This window comes from Myxocyprinus asiaticus, chromosome 31 (genome assembly GCF_019703515.2).
Source record: "Myxocyprinus asiaticus isolate MX2 ecotype Aquarium Trade chromosome 31, UBuf_Myxa_2, whole genome shotgun sequence".
In the NCBI taxonomy this organism is placed as follows: Eukaryota; Metazoa; Chordata; class Actinopteri; order Cypriniformes; family Catostomidae; genus Myxocyprinus; species Myxocyprinus asiaticus.
This window is the reverse complement of record NC_059374.1, coordinates 2,354,784-2,377,383: the sequence shown is the minus strand read 5'-3', so window position 1 is coordinate 2,377,383 and position 22,600 is coordinate 2,354,784. Positions and strand designations below refer to the sequence as shown.

Here is a 22,600-nt window from a genome sequence, read left to right as displayed (position 1 = left end):
AACTGCCATATGGGGAAACACTTAAAGGTGCACTCAGTAATTTTCTCCTCCTTAAAAAAGTTTAACTCCTAAAGACACGAATTGTAATTTTGCAATATATGTATAAAATCATGAGCACTCACATTAAAATGAAGACTCCAGTCATATCAGTAACCTTATAAAAGATGTTTTATTCTACATGGAGAGGGTCCGCACATGGGGGCTGCCATGTTAGAATCACATGACCAGCCAAATACTACTCACTTAATCTCAGTAACCGTCCTGTTATTGGACACTTTTAACCATTAGCCTAGTTTCCATCCAGTTTTCACGCTATTTTGTTATCGACAAAGTGAAAATGCAAAAAAAGTTGGGGAAATTTGCCATCTTCTGCCTGTTTCCATTCAAATGGCCTTTTATTGATAAAAATGGTGTGTGTGATGACGTCATGCCTAAAAAAAACACTTTGGTTTAGCACAAAAGAAATCTGCCCTGTAGTCATTTCTATTCAGAAATGTGTGTTTATCGCTAATTCACCTGCCAGATGTCCCTAATTTTTTTTCCTCCAAAGTTTTGGTAAAATGGGGAGAGTATTGAGACAATTCATTGAAATTAACCAGCATACTGTCATTTTAATTTCACAGATAAACGCAATCAGAAAATGAGGAATTGCAATCAAAAGGGAGCAGTTGCCCTTCTGATAGGACTGTAATATTGGTCCTGATGTTGTGCCTATCGTAGGTTGCCATCGGTTCTGACCCAAAAGCGAATCGTCACGGCCCTGTTCAAGCTGGCAACCTGCACCAAATAGTGGGGGAAACTTTCAGTCTTAGTATAAGGAGCATCCATCCATGTGTATATGCTGTGTGTACAGCTATTAAAGAAAAACTGATGTGGTTTTTGAAACAATTTACATTTTCTGAAGAAGCTCAGCAAATGTGATCCGAGGTAAAGAGGGTTAGATTGAAAATATTTAAACATTTTAAAAGGTTCAAAAGCTCGTTTTCTGAAAGTGAACTCTGCACTGGACAAATAGTTCAGATAATTTATAGTCTTGAAGTGTAGAAAATGTCATTCAGACGACTTTATTCATCTACAGAACATGGTACGGCTAATTTAAGTTTGTGTAAAGAAAAGGCATATATAGGTCTAAACATATAATATACTAGCATTGTGTGCACAGAAATATGTTTTTTGTATTTTGGTGTAATTCCATGACTGCCGTCTATTATTTTGAATGGTGTGGAAAAGTAACTTTAATAAATAAACGGATGGATTAAATTAATCACAAACAGTGACCATTAATTTGTTCTCCGTTCACTTGTCCATGTGCATGATACGAGATATTTGTGTTGGTACTCCTGGAAGTGACATGTTTGCAGTGATTGGATCTTTATGCCGTTCAGATCAATCCATAATCACGTACAATAAATTGGCTTTCAAGGATGTATACCGTCGTCATGATTAACACAGGTTAACGATTGGGGTAAATTCTGTCATGTTACACTGTATTTTTGTGTTAATGCCAATTTCCTCGACAAAAAGTGTTTCCAAACCAGTTTTTCATGACTTGTGAAATTTTTGCGATAATTTGCGTTTCCATCAGCTTAATTTTGATGCGCTAAAACCTTTTTCACAAAAAATCCTTGGATGGAAATGTAGTTATTGATTAAAGTAATCATGGCTGACTGTGAATATGGGGGGGGGGGGGGGATTACACATCACATGCCCTTAACTGTTGCACATTTTATAGTGGTCTTGAAGTTCTGTAGCTTCATTACACGACGAGCAGATGTATTCATCATTTGAAAAACAAATGTATTAGATATTATGAACTAACAATGAACAGTACATTTCTACAGCATTTAATAATCTTGGTTATGATTGTGTTAATTCATAAAAGTACAATTGTTCATTGTAAGTTCATGTTTGTTCATAATACTGTGCATAAAGTAATGTTAACATATATACAACTTTTAATTTTAAAAATGAATTAGTATATGTAGAACTTAACATTAACCAAGACTGACAAATGCTGAAAAAGTATCATGCATTGTTAGTTTGTTAATTAATGTAGTTAAAGGTGCTTTTTTTTTTTCATGGAAAGGTATGCAAATAATGTTCCTACTCCATTAAAGATATTACTGAATTAAGTGTCGTGAGATATCTCACCGGTCTCTGTGACAGCTCTAGACTCTGTAAACAGCAAATATAAATGTGTCCTCGGGCTGCAGACAATGACGCTTTCTGCCTGTCAATCATTATACACATTCTCATTGTATTGTAGTTGCAGCTAATTATCGAGGCTTAATGCCATTTTTATGCCGTGTTGTTCATAACAGTTGTCAGTTGAGGGTGCTATTTTGCTGCTGTTGTTTTAAACAACAGTTTCTGCATGATGTTGGGCTCAATAAAGCTAATTTGTTATTTTTTGGAGCGTGGGGTTTTGGAAAGAGGGGGCGTGGCTAATCCAACGGCTCAGTCTCGTGGAAGTAGAACGGCTGAAATCGCTTACAACACCTTTAACTAATGTTAACGAATACAACCTGTACAACTACTTTATAATACAATTACTTTTGAGTTTTTTTTTTTTTTTTTTTGTTATTCTCATTATTCTCAAAGATAATTCTCATTAGATTCTCTTTACTGTAATACAGTTATGAAAATCCTGTGTCCACACTCGGTAATTTTTCATTCATTTTTCGAAAATAAACTACAGGCAAAAAAAGGACTACCATAATAAATAAATACTTTACAGTATAAATAATATATCATTATTTGTTTTTTTCACATTACAATAATTTTGGCAGTAAAATATATATATAAAAATGCTTTTTTTTTTCTTCTTTTTTAAAAATATAAAAAAATATATATATTTTTTTTTTTTTTTTGTGGTTAGATTGTTGTTCTTGACAGGTTTTGTGAGGTTCGTCCTGATATATGATGCCATACCTGGAATTTACATCGATTTTTTGGTCTTATTTTAAACCGCATGTGACTCCAGTCTATTATTAGTCATCTTCATAGGTAATAAGCTGAAAGGATCAATGCGGAAGGTCCTGCTGAAATTTAAAGCAGCATCGGGTTCAAGTGCAAATATCATGCAAAGTGTGTTTATATTCTGATCATCATTTCAGGCTCAAATTGCTTTCATATAACACACGTATTACTAATTATATAATCAAAAGGTAGAGATGCTCAGTGGGTTTGATATTTCCACCCTGATGCTCTTGATCACAGCTGGTCAGAAAAATCTCCTAACAAACAGCCATCTCATCTTTTTACAGTTGGTTGCTACAATATGTAGACTCTGAGTCATTCTTTTTGCTTATATAATGCCTTATGCATTGTACATCATCCCTGTCATTTTATAAGCAGTAATAACTCATGTTAATGACATAATTTCTTGTGTTTTTAGGTGGATATGGAGCTGGACTTTCACCACAACAAGGTATTACTCCTTTCTCCTTAAAACACAAACACAGTAGTTTGAAGTGGAGTACTAGTTATTGGACTTTTTTTCAGTACATTTAATATTGAAATTAGTGGAATAATAGTAAAAGAATATTGAAACCTCACCACAGAGGAAACACAACACATTTTGAGACTTGGCAAAATGCAGTGTATTCATGAGCACGTGTTTTTTCTTTTTCTTTTTTGTCAGCTAAAGCAGCTAAATATGCAGGTGGACTGTCAGGATTTCTTGGAGGAGGTTATCGAGGTATGAGGGAACGATTAGAGTCTGTAGTGAACAGACAGAATTAATCCTGCTGCCAAATAATCACTGCGCTTATTTCTCAACATGCTGATCTTACATCACACTGAACACTGGCCAACTTCCTATCCAGTTAGGATTTACATGATTCAGCCAGTTCAGTTGACATACAAAAGATTTTTAGAGCTACAAATTTAAAGACAAAATCAGGTTTTATTGCAGTGCTATACTTTTTTACTAGGGCTGGGTAAAATATTGATTTTCCGATTAATCGCGTTCTTCATTTGAACTATCCCGATATTGATTCTTAAAGGTTAAAAAAAGTTTTACTACTACATGGATCACGGATAGATGGTGCGCCATCAAAAGCAAAGTGCAAACACATGGCAGTGTTCAGCCGCCAGAGAGTTTGTGAGTCGCGGTTGCCTGGTCACAGTACAAAAACATTTGGATTGAATCCAACAATGTCTGTAGTAAGGATGAGTGGAGTATGAAATGGAAAAAAAACACAAACTAAAAGTAACAAAACAGAAGATAAGCAAATATCTTTGGTGTGAAGCGGCAAAACTTAGTAAACAAACTTCCAGTATCCAGAACAATAGGTGTCAGTATAGAGTTCAAAACCATAAGTTTTACTGGGACAGATAGGAGGAGTAAGCGCCAGATAAAATCTTACAATCCCAAGATCAATCTTTTACTCTATGCGCAACCCTCTACAACATGGTTAAATTTGACTAAAAATGTCTGTGATTGGACACTGGCTGGTAAATGTTCAGATTTCACTGTGCAGTGATTGAGTAGTATAGTGGAGAAGAAGTTCAGCAACGAGAACTTTTCACACTGTGGTAAGAGTAAAAGTTTGGTTTGACTCGTTCTGTCTGTCCAAAGACGAGATCCACGCAGTCCATACGTCATTGGATAATGTCTCTTTTAATATCCTTTATATTCTTTACAGTAAATTGCTGATCAAAAACAACAGAAATAGAAACATATAATTCTAATCACACATAGCACGGATGCGATAAAAAACCATGTGACTCCACTATCATTAATATGCGCTCAACCAAAACACTTCTGTGAGATGCTCGCTGAACTGCCGCTATTCTTAAAGAGACAGTACACTTTTACCACTTGTTCTACATTTCAAAATAAATATTATATATACTGCATATAGTATATGCTTTAATATATTCAATTTCAAGACATCATGTTTATTGATGGAATACATGGATTTGTACATTTTTAAAAAGCTAAAATGTGACCAAATGATGAAAAACTAATTTTAAAATAAAAATTTCAAATGTGTATTTTCATAATGTATCAAGTTAGAAGGTCCTGTGTATAATTAACAGCATTAGCTGAGAGAATTCTTTAATTTGCAAGAAAAATGGACCTCATAACAAATATACCCAAATGAATCGAAATCGAATAGAGAAATCTCTATCAATAGCCTAACTTTTTACTGTCTGTCAAATAATGTGAAATGATCATCAAAAACACCTGGAAGGACCACATTTATGATCCAGTCAATTCCAGATAGATAAAATCAATTCCCGCCAATTTATTCTCATTGAATATCTTGTCACTCGGAAATATATCACATTACGGAAGTAAAATAGGTTTGCAAATCCTGATTTTAATGTGGCAAGTTCAAAAAAATATTTGATCCTTGTGTTACTTGGTAACCGTAAACAACTTACCGTTGTGAACCCTTTGGATTTAGCTAGTTTTCTGCATTAATTGGTCATAAAATGTGATGTAATTTTCATCAAAGTCACAAATGTAGACAAACACAATGCTAACAACAACTTAAGCTAACAACACACAAACAATTATAATCTTTCATATGTTTATTGAAAACATCCCATTAAACATTCACAGTGCTGTGGAAAAAGTAAGTGAATCTCTAGGATTTAATAACTGGTCGATCCTCTTTTAGCAGCAATAACCTCAACCAAGTGTTTCTGGTAGCTGCAGATTAGACCTGCACAACATTCAGAAGGAATTTTGGACCATTCTTCCTTACAGAACTGCTTCAGCTCAGCCATATTCTTAGGATGTCTGGTGTGAACGGCTCTTGAGGTCATTCCACAGCATAACTATTGGGATAAGATCTGGGCTCTGACTGGGCCACTTCTAAAGGTGGATTTTCTTTTTTGATGCCATTCTGTAGTGGATTTATTTAGATATTTAGGGTCATTATCCTGTTGCATCACCCAACTTCTACTGAGCTTCAGCTGGCGCACAGCCAACCTGACATTATCCTGTAGGATATCTTGATAAACTTGAGAATTAATTTTTCCTTGGATGATGGCATGCTGTCCAAGCCCTGAAGCAGCTCCAAATCATGATGCTCCCTCCACCATACTTGATGATTTCATGTTGGTATGTGGTGCCCTTTTTATGCCATACTACGTAGTGCTGCATGTTCTTCCCAAACATTTCAACCTTAGTTTCATCAGTCCACAAAACATTTTTCCAGTAGCGTTGTGGAGTGTCATGGTGGTTTTTGGCAAACTTCAGACACACAGCAATGTTTTTGTTGGAAAGCAGCGGCTTCCTTCATGGTGTCCTGCCATGGACACTATGCCTGTTTAATAGATTTCTGTATAGTAGACTCATGAACAGAGATGTTAACCAGTTCCAATGATTCCTTCAAGTCTTTAGCTGTCACTCTAGGGTTCTTTTTTACATCATTGAGCATTCTGCGGTGTGTCCTTTGAGTCATCTTGGCTGGACGGCCACTTCTAGGGAGAGTAGCCACAGTACTAAATTATCTCCATTTATAGACAGTTTGTCTAATTGTGGACAGAGCTCTTCGAGATAACTTTGTAACCCTTTCCAGCTTCATGCAAAGCAACAATTCTTGATCGTAGGTCTTCTGAAATATATTTCTTGCGAGGCATGGTCCATGTCAGCAGATGCTTCTTGCGAATAGCAAACTCAAAATGTATGAGTGCTTTTTATAAGTCAAAGTATCTGTAACCCACACCTCTAATCTCGCTTTATTTATTGGATGCCAGGTTTGCCAACTCCTGATTCTAATTAGCTTTTGTTGTCATAAACCTAGGGGTTCACTTACATTTTCCACAGCACTGTGAATGTTTAATGGGATGTGTTCAATAAAGACATGAAAGAGTATAACTGTTTATGTGTTGTTAGCTTAAGCACATTGTGTTTGTCTATGCATGTGACTTTGATGAAGATGAGATCACATTTTATGACCAATTAATGTAGAAAACCAGCTAATTCTAAAGGGTTCACATTCTTTTTTCTTGCCACTTGGCAGAAGGATTTTTTATAATTGTTTATGTTCATTGCTGTTGCTGATGCTTTATAACTTCATGTTGTGCCTATTGATACTGTATTGGTGACTCTTGTGGTTATCTGTGTGTTGTTGTGCAGGTGGAGCGGGCTGCCAGGGCAAATACTGCGGAAAAAGAAGAAAATAAAAATCTCTTGAGATGTGAAGTGACCTCAAGAAACATGGTGCTACTGCATGCTCCAGAATGTACTTTATTCCAACAACAGTCCCAACATGCACAAATGTTATGTTCTGTACTGATAGGAAATATTTTAGCAAATCCAAATCCAGAGCCCTCTACGCTTGTGTTTTTTATGACAATAATTCCAATCCTGATCGTTAATGGCACATTCCATCACATTACTGTTTCTAATTGTACACCTCTTAATTTTGGACATTTCTGAGATCATTCGAAACTCTTTCGTTCAGTTACATTGATAATTAAGTACTCTTAGAGTTGTGGCGTTTCTAGCCCGCACAACATCTGTTAATGTCTTTGCCAACACATTCAAGGTACATGTTGAAGTGAAAGTGTCCTGTCGTACTGCTGATTACACTTTGAGGTTACAGATTTCACTTGTGGCCGAGCTTCAGCTTAGCGGTTTGTCTGTTATTTTTAACGTTTAGAGAGACAGCATCAACTTTCTGTCTGTGCAGATGGCTGCTTCATATACAATCGTCTATGGGTGAAACTCACCTTTCATATTTCACCTTAAAAATCTGAAATTATATTTTGAATAAAGCAAATGAAGCTAATGCAATCTTATTACATTGTAACATTTACAGTATTTGTTCATGACAGTTGAGCACATTTCCCCCTCAAATTCTCATTACTGTACTTTTTTCATTATTCTCAATAGTGATTTTTTGCTGTATGACAGTAAAATAAAATACTGTAATAAAGTGATTTTTTTTTATTTATTTTTTTTAAATCAGCATAAATTAAAGGCTTTTTTTGCATAATGGTAATGAGAATTGGGGGTAAAATGTCACAAAAATAGTGTAGCAATGCAAAAAATCTTAATGGTCTTTAAAATACGCCAAATATTCTTTATGCAATATATATATATATATATATATATATATATATATATATATATCATTTTGGGGGAAATATGACCAGGACATGGTTTTGACAGTTTTTGCAAAAATATTTCCCATCATAAATGAGTCTAGGTGATTTAAGCTTTCATTAAGCATCTTTTTTCACTGTCTATTGTCTATGGGTGAACCTCACCAATACATGTCTGGGTCATGAAAAAAAAATCTGAAATAATATTTTGCATAAAGGACATGTAGCCTAATTTAGGATCAGTGGTTTTTTTTTTTTTTTCAGCACAATTTTTATTTTATTTTTTGCAATTATTTTACTATAATACAGCAATTTTACTGTATTATAGTAAAGATACTGTAATAAAGTGATTTTTTTTTACATTTAAATAAGCATAAATTAAGGAAAGTATGAATACTATATTGATGCATAAATACTTTAGAATTTAATAATATGTTGTTTTGCTTTACAAGAATTACTGTTATGAGAACTGAGTAAAATTTCACAAAAATAATGTCGCAATGCCAAAAAAAAAAAAAAAAAAAATATCCTATTGGTGCAAAAAACAGGCTTCATTTTCTTTATCCAAAATATCATTTGTTCTTGTTTTCTTTTGATTTTGGTGCAGATATGACATGTTTTTGACAGGTTGTGTGAGTTTCACCCTTCATAAATGAGCTAGTTTTCATAAAGCATCTTTCTTCATTGAGTATCTTAGATTTGGGCTCTAAAATCCTTGACTTTAATTCTCTAAAATCCTCAACAAATGGCAGCCCAGGTTTTGATAAGTAGGTCATAACATGCATAGAAATGCATATTTTGCTAAAAGAGCTGAATGTCAGCTAATGGACCATTGACAGCGACTGCTCGCAGCTCCATCTCAACATTCATTCTTGCAAACTGTGTTATGTATGAAGAGCTTTGCTCTGATTATGCCAATAACATGCAGACCTGAATGACAGCTTCATTGTGTTGGTTATCTCTAACATCAACCTTGCAACTTAGAAAACTGTGTAAAATTGTAATCGTAGTTCTGACTTGTACATTATGTATGTTTGAACCTGGAAAATGAAAAAGAAGTGCATGTTGTTCCCTGGACCGGGGGACAAGGTGCTTCCATAATTGACCAAGAATGTGTTTCTTTTATCATTGTATATTCATATAGAATTAGTATATAAACATATAAATATATATCATATGCTTACAGTAGGTTGGATCATTTAACAACAGGTTACTTTGCCATATGTTGTTTGTTTTGCACCTTTTAAACTTGATGTTTTGACCAATCATCAAGTTTGTACACATCATATCACAATAACATTTTTTGTGTGTGCTTTAAATAGCTTATACATATTAGTCACTGTTGAACTTGCAAAACTGTATGAGTTGTTTTAATAAGATGTGAGGTGTCTGTGATGGTATGTGTGTATGTAGGTTATGTATGTATGCAATACCCCCCTAAAGTGTGTTAAAAATCACGTGTGTTCATTTTCCCCCCCAGAAAATGCCTCACTAGCTGATGGATACCAAATATGAAATGTCTCATTTTCATAATACTGGGTTGATACTGTTTTCCGATTCACCTGGAGAGAAACTTTATCATGTCTTATTGTACCTGGTACTGTTTTTGATCTACCTGTGAGCCCTACCAGGTCTTGTCTATTATTGTGCCATAGGATTTCCATCTTATTTAAATTAAGGGGCGGGGCTAATGCACTTTTTCCACGAACAACAGTTTGACTAGTTCATGGAAATCCCAGCATATTACCTGCTCTAGTGAAAACGAAATAAAAATGTTAAATAAAAATAACTGTCTCTTATTCATGACTATCTTCACAATACATTAGCAAACAGCTATAAACACAACGTAACATAAATATAAGGATCTATTCAGTTGTTGCTCATTTTGTGTTACTTTACACTTTAAACTCAACATTATTGTGTCAAAATCATGCATAAAAATCACACTTGGGTGGGTATATGTGATGAGATTATGAACTTATTCACAATATGAATATATTTTGCCATTAAAATTAAAACATTCACTATATACTATACGCATGGATCATAATCAGAAAAACATCACATCACATAACGTTAAGGCACACTTATTGCTGAATTTCAAAGTAAAAATCTTGCGACTAAAAATATTAAAACCAGAAGACATTTGTAGAAAAGACAGCCCACAGACTGGATTCATGTTACAAAAGGTTAAATTACACTTATCATTACTTAAATAAATTATATCATTGGTTTGATGAATTGTATTTTAAGAACCTTAACTTTATGAAACAGATCAGCGCATGCGCAGGTGGATCCTCGCGCTCCTAGAACTTCCTAGGGATAGTGCTCAGTTGGCCAGTTTTCCTTCGTTTCCCAAGAAGGGCTTGGCCAGTCCTGTAATTTATTAATATTCATAAGACAAACCAAGCCACGATAACGCCCACTTACCAACGTAAGCCTTTCAGCCAATCAGAGAGCCAAGTAATGTTACGTTATTCATATTCATGAGCCAGATCATTAAACGGTGTGGCAGTTTCTCCGGTGTCTGATCTTGGAAGGGGAGTTTCTGTTGCGGCTTGAATGAGGTGGATGCTGCTCTGTTGCAGCTGGAAGGACGAACGCATGGGAGAGGAGGAAGGTGAGAGTGTGGTATGCTGTATTTGAATGGGAATGTGAGCAGATAAGAGGTCGTGAAACATACTGAGAAGAGCGCATCTCTGTCGCATCACTGTGAATGATGCATTTTTTATAAGCTGTATCGTTTTATTGATATGCATTTGCTTTTAACATAATCTATTAACTGAAATATATGTTTTCCCTGCACTGTCCCGCACTAGTGTGTGTCTCTCTCTGTGTGTGTGTGTGTGTGTGTGTGTGTGTGTGTGTGTGTGTGTGTGTGTGTGTACATGTTAATTCTACATTGTGGGGACCAAATGTCCCCACAAGGATAGTAAAACCTGAGATCATCTACATTGTGGGGACCAGCCAGCGGTCCCCATGAGGGAAATGGCTTATTAAACATATTAAACAATGTTTTTTTGAAAATGTAAAAATGCAAAAAGGTTTCTGTGAGGGTTAGGTTTAGGGGTAGTGTTAGGGTTAGGAGATAATCTATAGTTTGTACAGTATAAAATCCAAAAAATGCATGGAAGTCTATGGAGAGTTCCCACAATGATATAAAAACATAGTGTGTGTGTGAGTGTGAGTGTGAGTGTGAGTGTGTGTGTGTGTGTGTGTGTGGGGAAACACTTATTTGGACCCAGTTGTGATGTGTCCTTTCAGCTATACAGTCCAGTTTAGTTGTGTTAGTTTCTTTCACATGTATAACAGTTGTTTGATCCAGAAAAGGCTAAGTCAGTGTCATGTTGATATTAATACACACACAAAAAAAAAAAAAAAAAAAAAAAAAAAAATATATATATATATATATATATATATATATATATATATATATATATATATATATATATATATATACCTTAAGTTAATAATATTTATAAATAATAATTTACTATGTTTATTGGACATGTTCCCAAGTACCAATTTTTCTGGAATTACCATACCATGATTTTTGGACATGTACCATAGTAAGATCATATATATATATATATATATATATATATATATATATATATATATATTTGTACAAACCATGACAATATCAAGTTTTTTGGATACACACCATGGTTTGGAAATGTATCATGGTAATACCACCTTTTTAAGACATGTACCATAGTAATACCATGTTTCTACGACATGTACCTTGGTAATACCATGTTCTTAAGACATGTACAATGTTGATTCTACGACATGTACCATGGGAATACCATGTTTTTAAGACATGTACCATGATAATACCACCTTTTTAAGACATGTACCATGGTAATATGTTTTTTGTACATGTAACATGGTAATATCACAATTTTTGGACACGTACCAAGGTTTTACCATGTTTTTTGCACATGTGCCATGAAAATACCTTTTTTTTTTTTTTTTTTTTTTGTACATGTACTACAGTAATACATATTTTTTTACTTGTACCATTTTTATTTTAATTTTTTTTGGACATGTACGGTTGTAATACCACTTTTTTGTTTGTTGGGCAAACCATGACAATACCACATTTTTCAGAGACGTACCATGGTAATACCATGTTTTTTTGGACATGTAACTTGGTAATATCAATATTTTTGGACGTATCATGATAATACTACATTTTTCGGACACGTACCATAGTTATAACATATATTTTTGGACATGTGCCATGGTTTTACTGTGTTTTATGGACATGTACCATTGTAATACCATGTTTTTTTTTTTTTGGACATGTACGGTTGTGATACCATTTTTGTTGTTGTTGGGCAAACCATGACAATACCACATTTTTCGGAGAAGTACCATGGTAATACCATGTTTTCTTGGACATGTACGGTGGTAATAAATTTTTTTTGACGTATCATGACAATACTAAATTGATTCTCTGAGAAAAGAACTCTGAGTCTTGTAGTTTGGCTAGCCTTCCCTTTGTCTCAGGGAACCGAGGTTACATACGTAACCGAGACATTCCCTTACGACTCAGTACACTCGACATTGTTTAGCAACGAATATGGGGAACAGAATCCCATCACGCTGCACTACACGACATTACTTCCCAGAGAGGAACATGATGCCACAGTCTCGTGGGACGGCGACCGACATGAGTATGCTGCAGTGAGTGATCCACGTGTTGGCCAGGAGGGGAGCACTCATAACAATATATGAACTATAGTCATATAGTATGAATTAACACCTTATGAACCCAGTTGGGAAGGGAGTTTATATATAATGAAAGTGTTTGTGACTTTATGGTAAATTATAACGGCCTGCATGCAGTATTGTTTTGAACAATATTGTGAACAGCAATATTCCTTTCCCAACAACCAGTAGTGTGGGGATATGGGGAAGAGTGTTTTGTGTCTCCAATCGAGCCTTTTTTTTTTGCTTTTTTACTTTTCGGAGCAGACCCGGAAGGAACTGCAGGCTCTGCTTTCTGCTTCAAAAGGTTGTGCCCGTCAGGAGCGCTTTTGCTGCGCATGTTGATACGCAGGTGCCGGTGAGGCAGCAGGTAAGGGGCTTTTAGTCGGGCAAACCGGCTGTGATATACTCCATTTGGGCATAAAGTGTTTCATAGCCTGTGACTGGTGCTGAGTCGTGACGTAACCTTCAGCAAACTTATTCAAAGAGGCCGGCTGGAGACACTGGAGCATCCAAAAAAGTGGCTTTTTCTTTATCACTCATTTCTGTGAGGGTCAACCATATATGTCGATCCAGAATAGCTAGGTTGCCTATGGACTTGTCGATGGCCTGCGCAGTGACTTTCGTGGCATGCAGCGCTAAGTCTGTAGTGGTGCGGAGCTATTTGAATGTCTCTGGATGGAAGCCGTGCATGTCCATTTGCTTGAGGAGCTTGGCTTTAAATACCTGGAGCACTGCCATTGTGTGGAGTGCTGATCCTGCTTGTCCTGCCGCTGAGTAAGCTTTTCCTGCCAGTGTGGACATTTGTCGACACGGTTTGGAAGGATGTATGGGGTGTGATTTCCACGCCTTGTTACTTGCTGGGCAGAGGTGTGCCGTTACCGCCGCGTCCACAGGATAATTGGGCATAACTGTTTTCTTCCCCATGATCCACATTAAAAGGATGGCGTCACTGCGTGAGCATGCCAAAAAGGGCCGAGAAGGGCGTGCGCCAGGACTTGGATAGTTCATTATGAACTTCGGGGAAGAATGGGACAGATTTGCGGGAGGCTGCCGTTTGACAGCATCTAGACTGCAGGAACCATTCATCGAGGCAGGATTGTTCAGGTTCATCTGGGGGAGACCATTCAAGGTGAAGCTCTTCGACCGCCCTTGTAAGGACGCGGAGCATCTCCCTGTCAGTGGCGCGTGCACATTCCTCTCCCTCGCTGCGGGGAGGGGCGGCAGTATCATCCACTAACCACTCGCCTGGTGCAGCGAGAGACATGACATCATCATTATTATCCCCAGCATCAGAACCGCTGAACGAGATGAGGCCATCTGCTTTTTCAGAAGGTCGGAGCTCGTCTCGCACATAGCGTATCGGAAAACATGCGCTTCGGAGAGATTGAGGGGCTCGCGGGGCATGTGCCGCCTTGAGGACAAACTTAAAGTCATTCAGCTCGACCGTGCGGCCCCGCTGTGCCGCCTCATGTGAATCCTCTGGTATCACAGAAGAGGCAGGTGGGAGGGCGCGTGAGGCTGAATTGTCCCTCAGAACGAGGGTGATTCGCAAGCGAAGCATCTTGAGAATCATGCACTCACAGTGAGGACAGTCTGTCTCCATGAGAGCTGTCTCTGCGTGGGCGCGGCCCAGACAGTAAACGCAGCTCTCATGCTGATCTGACGGCGGGATGTGCCTCTCGCACAAGGAACACTTATGGAACGACATCTTTAAAAAGGTGCGAACGTGTAAATGACTCTTTTAGATATATAAATATATATTTATATATTTATATTTATATCACACAATATACATGGGATGAGGAGGAGGGCAGGGCTGGGCTGTGACTACGGATGCCCGGCCACCAATTAGGCTAATCAGTCGAGGAGAGGGATAAGTGCAGCGAGATGCGGCAGTTCGGGAGAGAGAGAGCCATATGCAGCTGCTGTGTGTGCATGTTTATGTTTGTGTCTTTTTGTTTCGTTAAACATTATTTTGATGGTTCGTCTGGTTCCCACCGCCTACTTTCCATTGAACCTTGTTACATTGGTGCCGAAACCCGGGAAGGGGGAGGGATGCGCTGTCGTGGAGTACCACTACCAGCCAACCCAGAAGCAGCCGCGGCCGGAGATGTCACCTCCGAGGATCTGAGGCACGCTGCCATTTCCCCCCCATAGAAAAAAGAATAGAGAAAAAAAAGAAAAGAGGTGGGAAGGAGCATGACCGTCTGCCTGGGGCCAGAAGATCCATTACCGTCCACCGGGGGAGGAGCGAGCTGTCATCCGCCAGAGGTTGGGGAGTGGCTGAGGGCCGGAAGACAGTGTATCTGGGCGCTGGCGAACTAGGTATTTCCTCTCTCTCACTGTCGCTCCGCTTTGCCTTTTCCCTCTCCCCTTTTTTTTTTCCCTCCCCTCGTCCCCCTCCCCAGCCCTAGAGAGGCGGGGAAAAGCCTGCCGGGCCGAGAAATGTTTGTGTCTTTTTGTTTCATTACACATTATTTTGATGGGTTGTCTGGTTCCCGCCTCTTCCTTTCCATTGAACCTTGTTACAATACATTACACAATATACATTTTTATACAAATATTGCTTTGTAAGGATACACAAACCCTGCTGAAGCACTGCGGGGAATCAGGATTCTGAGGCCCTTTCACCAGCGAAGCGTCAAGCATCGAGGCAGTGTGATGTTTGCTGGAGCACTGCAGGGGAGCGGAAAGTCTTCCTTTGAAGATTCTGCCCGCTGACTTGTATATATCGACGGCGAAGGTAGAGGGCTTCTAGACAAGAGATGTTCGCTGTCTTGAAGGAAGAAATTCTGAGGAAATGGTGTTTCAACTAGGTCGTATAAGAAGGTATTCCCCATATGCGTTGCTATGCAATGTCGAGTGTACTGAGTCGTAAGGGAACCTGCAAGTATCAGAGCATTTTTTAATTGTGATTTACTGGTTTGGAAAAGTCATCAAAATTAATACAAACTTGTGTAAAAATCATGGAAATGTCTATAGTAAATATAATATTTTTTCTAGTTACACTTTGCTGTAAAAGATTTCATTTGGCTTCAAATTGCTTTTTACTTTTTTCAAATCTATTTTAAAGGGATTTTTTTAAAATCCTGATCCAATCACAAACAAATGGAAAAGTTATGGAAAAGTCAGACCGATGGAAATTCTTTGGATAAAAGGTGTCAGAGCCTTGATCATGGTAATTCCATGGTATTGGTTGGCATTCCTATACACATTGAAATACCTTGTAAATACCATGAATATGAAAATGGTAATCATTCAGTACCATGGTATTACCAACTGATACCATTACTGTACCATGGTACTTATTTGTAAGGGTATATTGTGAAGACATCTGATCTTTTCTTTAAAGTTTACTCTGTAAAATCACACAGCTTGTCTTTGTCTTTCATATGAGGCTGAGTCCTTATGTAAATGTGTGTATTATATGGAACTGTGATGTGTGTGTTGTCCATCCCTCTGCACACATTGATGTGCAATTGAGTGGATGTGACATTTGTTAGACTCCACATGTCCATCACTGATAGAGAGATTCATCGACTTTTTATTACACTCATGGAAATGAGACTGTATATGATACTGAAAGCGATGCAACGATCTGTGCTGTTTGTCATAAATCTACAAGGGAAAATTAGCTAAATAATACATTTTTCATATAGGGACATTTTTCAAAATGTAGCCTATTTTTAAAGGTGTACTCAATAATTTTTCCTTACTTGAGATGAAGCCATTTCAGTATGGTGCTGTATGTTTCGTGCTGTAGATTCAAATGAACCGGCTCATAAGAGTGATTCTCTCGGGAATCGAACTACACTGGTTGTGGTGTATGTTTCGTGTTGTAGATTAAAGAGAAATGGTTCATAAGAGTCATTCGTTTGGGAATTGGACTACACTGGTAGGAACGGGACATTATTAACCATATCGTGGCATAACTCGAAATTTGCAACATTGTTTTCTGTCCATGTGATCATAAATGAAATGACCTATCAAACATAATCTCTCTATGACTTGATTTTATCCCTACTGCACTTTTTCTACACTGTTTACACTGTTCACACAAGGTGCTTAAAGTGCTTAAATTTAGCTTTTACAAATGTTAGTACTTGAATACCTGGTAAATCGCCTTGTTTTAATGAAAAGTGCTTGAGATTAAAGTGTATTGTTTCCTCCGTGTAATGCGTGTCCATCAAAGATGAGGCGACTCAAGAGATGTTAAGGTTGCCAAATGACCTCCATTAAAATGCCTAATAAAAGATTGAAAGTATTGTAAGAAGTGTTAATAAAGGGACTGTGAAAGGGTCCATATATGCGTAAATGTCATCATTAATTAATGTTTTTGTGTTGCACCGTCAGTCTTCACTGCAATGTTGGTCTGACACTTTGAGCTAATCTGTGTCAGTTCAAATGGATTATTTTGATGTAATTATAATAAATGCTTTATGAATGATTTAAAAAGTCAGGGGTTAATGTTTTCAAATCATAAACATTGGGAGCAATTTAGTTTCCCTTTATCAGTAAAAGATATGCAGTACAGTAAGTGGAAAACTTAGTGACCAATATATCACACAGGTCAAGGAATCAGACAGTATTTTGCCATTTTTAAAGATGCATCAGCCAATAACTGGATTTGAACAAACCTGTTCAAAAGTCGTATTAATTGTGTTTGTGTTGTTCAGCTGGTGGGAGGTTACCGGTGTGTGCGGGCTGCAGACAACACATATATGATGAGCAATATCTACAGGCGCTCAACACGGACTGGCACACGCTGTGTTTCAGGTGAGTAAGGTGCTCTCTGAGTTTGCATATCACCTATAATCTATTTGCATCATCCTTTGTTGTGCACTTCCTCAATACACAATCATACAGTTCATTTTGATATTATTCCCTTGTTAAAGTGCCCTTGTAAGACATTGCTGATCCTAAATGCTTACTGTCAAATGTTATTGCAGATGTATGTATTTTGTTTTCAAGGTCAAAGGTTCAAATATTTACATGTAGTGGTTTACTGCTCTGACTTTAAACACTGTTTCAAAACCTAGTGAACTGTCTACCTTGGCAGCATTTTAAGGCATCGTACCATACGTGCACTCCCAGTACAAATACTGTTCCAAATGTTAGGCAGCAACATTAGGCTGCCTTAAAAGACACCTCGTTTTGGCCAAATTCTAAGGAAGCGTTGCATGTATCCTTCACGGAGAAGGCAATCCTGGGTTCCCAAGTCTTGGAAAACCTGGAAGTTTCAGGGAGTTTTCAGACTGTGTTTTCCAGGCCTGGAAAAGTCATTGAAAAATGTATTAAATCTTAAAATTTATGGGAAAGTCATGATAATAGTTAATATCCTTTTTTCTAGTTGAACTACCATTATGCATTTAAATTAGGACTTAAAATTTGTAATCAAATTGTTTACATGATATGTAGATTAATTAATCACATATATAAATGAGATATATTGCTGAGAAAGGCCCTCGAATAACAGTAATTCAATATATAATGATTAAATCATTATAAATGGGTATATTTAAACAATTAAAAATATATTAATATAATTAATATGATAATTCAGATAATTAAAATACATTACATTATTGTGGCAGACGAGTAAAGCATTGATAAGACAATACAAAAATTGTTTTTTGAAGTCAGTATATGAATTACTTTCTTATCATTGAACATAAGACTGTCATTGGCTTACAGTTCACAGCAATCCATTTTGCAACTGAATTCGTCAATCAGTCTGAGATATATTTATTATAAGGGCTTTCTAAGGACACATGAGACTGAGTGTCTCATTTGAGTTGTTTCGTGTCATAAACAGTGTTTATAGGTCCTTGTGTTAAGTTAAACATAGATTGAAACTTAGAAAAACACATCTCGAGACCTCTGCATCCGGAATTATGCCCTGTTTAACGCATTATTTGTTATATAATTAATTGCACTGAATCAACACGGTAAATCGACAGCACTATTTCAAATCTTTCATTGGTTAGATAATGTTAATATGTAGAGACATTTGCCGGTATTCTGTATTACAGTACACCGCAATTATTACTGTGCATGGTCATGTTATTATGGACACTTCAAAATACTGTGAAAAAAATTTAGATACATTTTGCCTAATTTTAGGAAATAATGCTAAATAATTTCATGGCTGGTAAGTATTGTTTAGGAATGGTACATTTTATTATAATATATAAATATTTTATAATATCAGCCCTCTACATTGCAAGTAAATCACTCGCATATGCATCAAAATGTTGTGCTATGCGACTAAAATATGTCTGTTATTAGCCATTGGCTAGTAAATATTCCGATTTAACTTGCCAGTGATTGAGTTGTGTAGTGATGAAGCACTGAGATCCTTTTACTGAATAAGTAGATGCCTTGTTTTTTACTGCATGTTGCGTCTTGAGTGTGCACTCGTTTGGCTGCAGCGGGTCCTGATGTGTCGTGGATCGCAGTGTCACCATCACTTGAGTTGAGCAATTATATGATATATCAGAATCAGAATCATCTTTATTGCCAGGTATGCTTACACATACAAGGAATTTGTCTTGGTGACAGGAGCTTCCAGTGCACAACAATACAATACAGCAACAAGACAGAGATAATAATAAGAAAAAAATATTTAAATGGTATATATAATATAACTATATATGTTTAAACGATGGCGCTGCGGATTACTTATATATATACGTAGTGCAAATACAAATCTGTTATATAAAGCGCAAGGGAATGTAATGGCAGAAGAGGTTGGATGTGTTGGATAAATATAAATAGACTAAGCTGTGTATTGCACATAATTATTGCTCAATGCATGGATAGTCTGAGGGAAAAAACTCTTCCTGTGCCTGACGGTTCTGGTGCTCAGAGCTCTGAAGCGTCATCCAGAAGGCAACAGTTCAAAAAGGTAGTGGGCAGGGTGTGTGGGGTCCAGAGTGATTTTTCCAGCCTTTTTCCTCACTCTGGAAGTGTATAGTTCTTGAAGGGAGGGCAGGGGGCAACCAATAATCCTCTCAGCAGTCCGAACTGTCCTTTTGTAGTCTTCTGATATCCGATTTCATAGCTGCACCAAACCAGACAGTTATTGAAGTGCAAAGGACAGACTGAATGACTGCTGAGTAGAACTGTATCAGCAGCGCCTGTGGCAGGTTGAACTTCCTCAGCTGGTGAAGGAAGTACAACCTCTGCTGGGCCTTTTTCACAATGGAGTCAGTGTGGGTCTCCCACTTCAGGTCCTGCGAGATGGTAGTGCCCAGGAACCTGAATGACTCCACTGCTGCCACAGTGCTGTTTAGAATGGTGAGGGGGGTCACTGTTGGGGTGTTCCTCCTGAAGTCCACAATCATCTCCACTGTTTCAAGCATGTTCAGCTCCAGGTTGTTTTGACTACACCAGTGAGCCAGCCGTTCAACCTCCCTTCTGGATAAAGACTCATCGTCATCTTGGATGAGGCCGATGACAGTGGTGTCGTCTGCAAACTTCAGGAGCTTGACAGAGGGGTCCTTGGCAGTGCAGTTGTTTGTATACAGGGAGAAGAGTAGTGGGGGAGGACACACATCCCTGGGGGGTACCTGTGCTGATTGTACAGGTGCTGGAATTAATGAATTTCCCCAGTCTCACTAGCTGCTGCCTGTCCATCAGAAAGCTGGTAATCCACTGACAGATAGATGTGGGAACAGAGAGTTGGTGTAATTTATTCTGGAGTATAGCTGGGATGATGGTGTTGAAAGCCGAAATGAAGTCCACAAAAAGGATCCTTGCATACGTCGCTGGTCTGTCCAGATGTTGCAGGATATGATGCAATCCCATGTTGACTGCATCATCCAGAGAACTGTTTGCTTGATAAGCAAATTGAAGGGGATCTAGAAAGGGTCAAGTGATTGTCCTTCAGGTGGGCCAACACCAGTCTCTCAAATGATTCAATGACCACAGACGTCAGGGCGACGGGTCTGTAGTCATTAAGTCCTGTGATTTTGGGTTTCTTTGGGACTTAATGATTGAGCGTTTGAAGCAGCATGGGACTTCACACTGCTCCTGTGATCTATTGAAAATCAGTGTGAAGATGGGGGCAAGCTGGTTAGCACAGGATTTGAGACAAGCGGGTGAAATGCCATCTGGGCCCTGTGCTTTCCTTGTCTTTTGTTTTCGGAAGACACTCCACACTGATGCAGGGTCGTTAGCTGAAAACTTGTTTTTCAGCTTCTCTGAGTAGCTTCTTTTAGCCACTCTGATTTCCTTATTCAGTGTGTTCCTGGCCTGATTGTACAAGACATTATCCCCACCTCTGTAAGCATCCTCTTTGGCCTGACGAAGCTGCCTGAGTTCTGCTGTAAACCACGGTTTGTCATTGTTTTATGTTAATTAAGTCCTAGTAGGAATGCACATAACCTCACAGAAACTGATATATGATGTAACAGTATCTGTGAGCTTGTCCAGATTGGTGTCTGCAGCCTCAAAAACACTCCAATCAGTGCAGTCAAAGTAGTATTGTAGTTCGAGCTCTGCCTCATTGGTCCATCTCATTACAGTCTTTACTACAGGCTTAGCAGATTTTAGTTCCTGCCTGTAGATTGGAAGAAGATGAACCAGACAGTGATCAGATAGTCCCAAAGCTGCTCTAGGGACAGAGTGATATGCAACCTTTAATGAAGTGTAGCAATGATCCAATATATTTCTGTCTCTGGTGGGGCATGTAATGTGCTATTTGTATTTGGGCAGTTCACGTGTGAGGTTTGCTTTGTTAAAATCCCCAAGAATAATAATAACTGAGTCTGGGCATTGTTGTTCCCTGTCTGTGATTTGATCAGCCAGCTGTTGCAGTGCTGTGTTCGCGCATGCGTGTGGTGGGATATAAACACTCCACTTATTTCGAGGAAAACTCCCACGGCGAGTAGAAATGCTTACAGTTAATAAAGAGCCCTTTCTAAATTAGGACAGAACATCTTTAATGTTGTTACATCTGTACACCAACCTTCATTGATGTAAAAGCATGTTCCACTGCCTCTCGTTTTCCCCGTTAAATCCGCGATGTGATCCGCTCTGAACAGCTGAAAGCCCAGCAGATGTAACGCACTGTCCGGAATGGCTTTACTCAGCCAGGTTTCTGTGAAGCACAAGGCAGCAGAGGTTGAAAAGTCCTTGTTTGTACGGGTGAGGAGATGTAGTTTATCCATTTTGTTAGGAAGAGAGCGGAGATTTGCTAGATGAATACTAGGCAGCGCTGTTCAAAAGCAGCGCAGACGGAACTTGATTAGCATGCCAGCTCATCTCCCTCGCCTGCGTCTCTTGAACAGCACAACTGCGCCTCTGACTACAATGTCCAGCAAAGCGTCCGAATAGTCAAAAACCGGGAAAAGATTGTCTGGGACATGCTGCCGAATGTTCAGCAGTTCGTCCCTGGTAAAACTGATTAGAAAAAGATTATTAAACACAGGACAAAAAAAAACAAAACAACAACAACAAAAGAATCGGAGAGTTCCTCACCAAGGCTGCCATCCACAGCGCCATCGTTAAACATATATAGTTACATTATAGTTGCATTATATATAGTACATTATATATAGTCACATTTACATTGCATTTAATCACATGATTTTGGTGAAACCTTTCCACAGACTGTCTTCACAACATGCTCTCTTTTACAGCATGGCTACAGAGCACTAATGCGCCTGAGCTGCAGGCTCTCTTAAAGAAACAGTGCCATTTTAACACTTGTTATACATAATGTAAACGCAATGTAAATCGGACAAGTGCATATAAAAACCAACAATTAAATGTAGTGATGTAGTAAGTGTAATAAATGTGTAAATAC

At 38.0% G+C, this 22,600-nt stretch overlaps 2 protein-coding genes across 8 annotated transcripts in view; both read left to right on the top strand.

The window, feature by feature from the left end:
- LOC127422255 (elastin-like) overlaps positions 1-9,850 on the top strand; it is a 120,099-nt gene extending 110,249 nt beyond the window's left edge. For all 7 annotated transcript variants that reach the window (XM_051665644.1, XM_051665645.1, XM_051665643.1 and 4 more), the window contains 3 exons: positions 3,398-3,430; positions 3,644-3,700; positions 7,100-9,850. In XM_051665644.1, coding sequence (XP_051521604.1) covers positions 3,398-3,430; positions 3,644-3,700; positions 7,100-7,146 — 137 coding nt within the window. In that variant the 3' untranslated portion in view covers positions 7,147-9,850. The remainder of the gene's footprint in view (positions 1-3,397; positions 3,431-3,643; positions 3,701-7,099) is intronic.
- A 715-nt stretch (positions 9,851-10,565) lies between these two features.
- LOC127422262 (LIM domain kinase 1-like) overlaps positions 10,566-22,600 on the top strand; it is a 98,728-nt gene continuing 86,693 nt past the window's right edge. The window contains exons 1-2 of the mRNA XM_051665656.1: positions 10,566-10,690; positions 17,466-17,565. Coding sequence (XP_051521616.1) covers positions 10,633-10,690; positions 17,466-17,565 — 158 coding nt within the window. The 5' untranslated portion in view covers positions 10,566-10,632. The remainder of the gene's footprint in view (positions 10,691-17,465; positions 17,566-22,600) is intronic.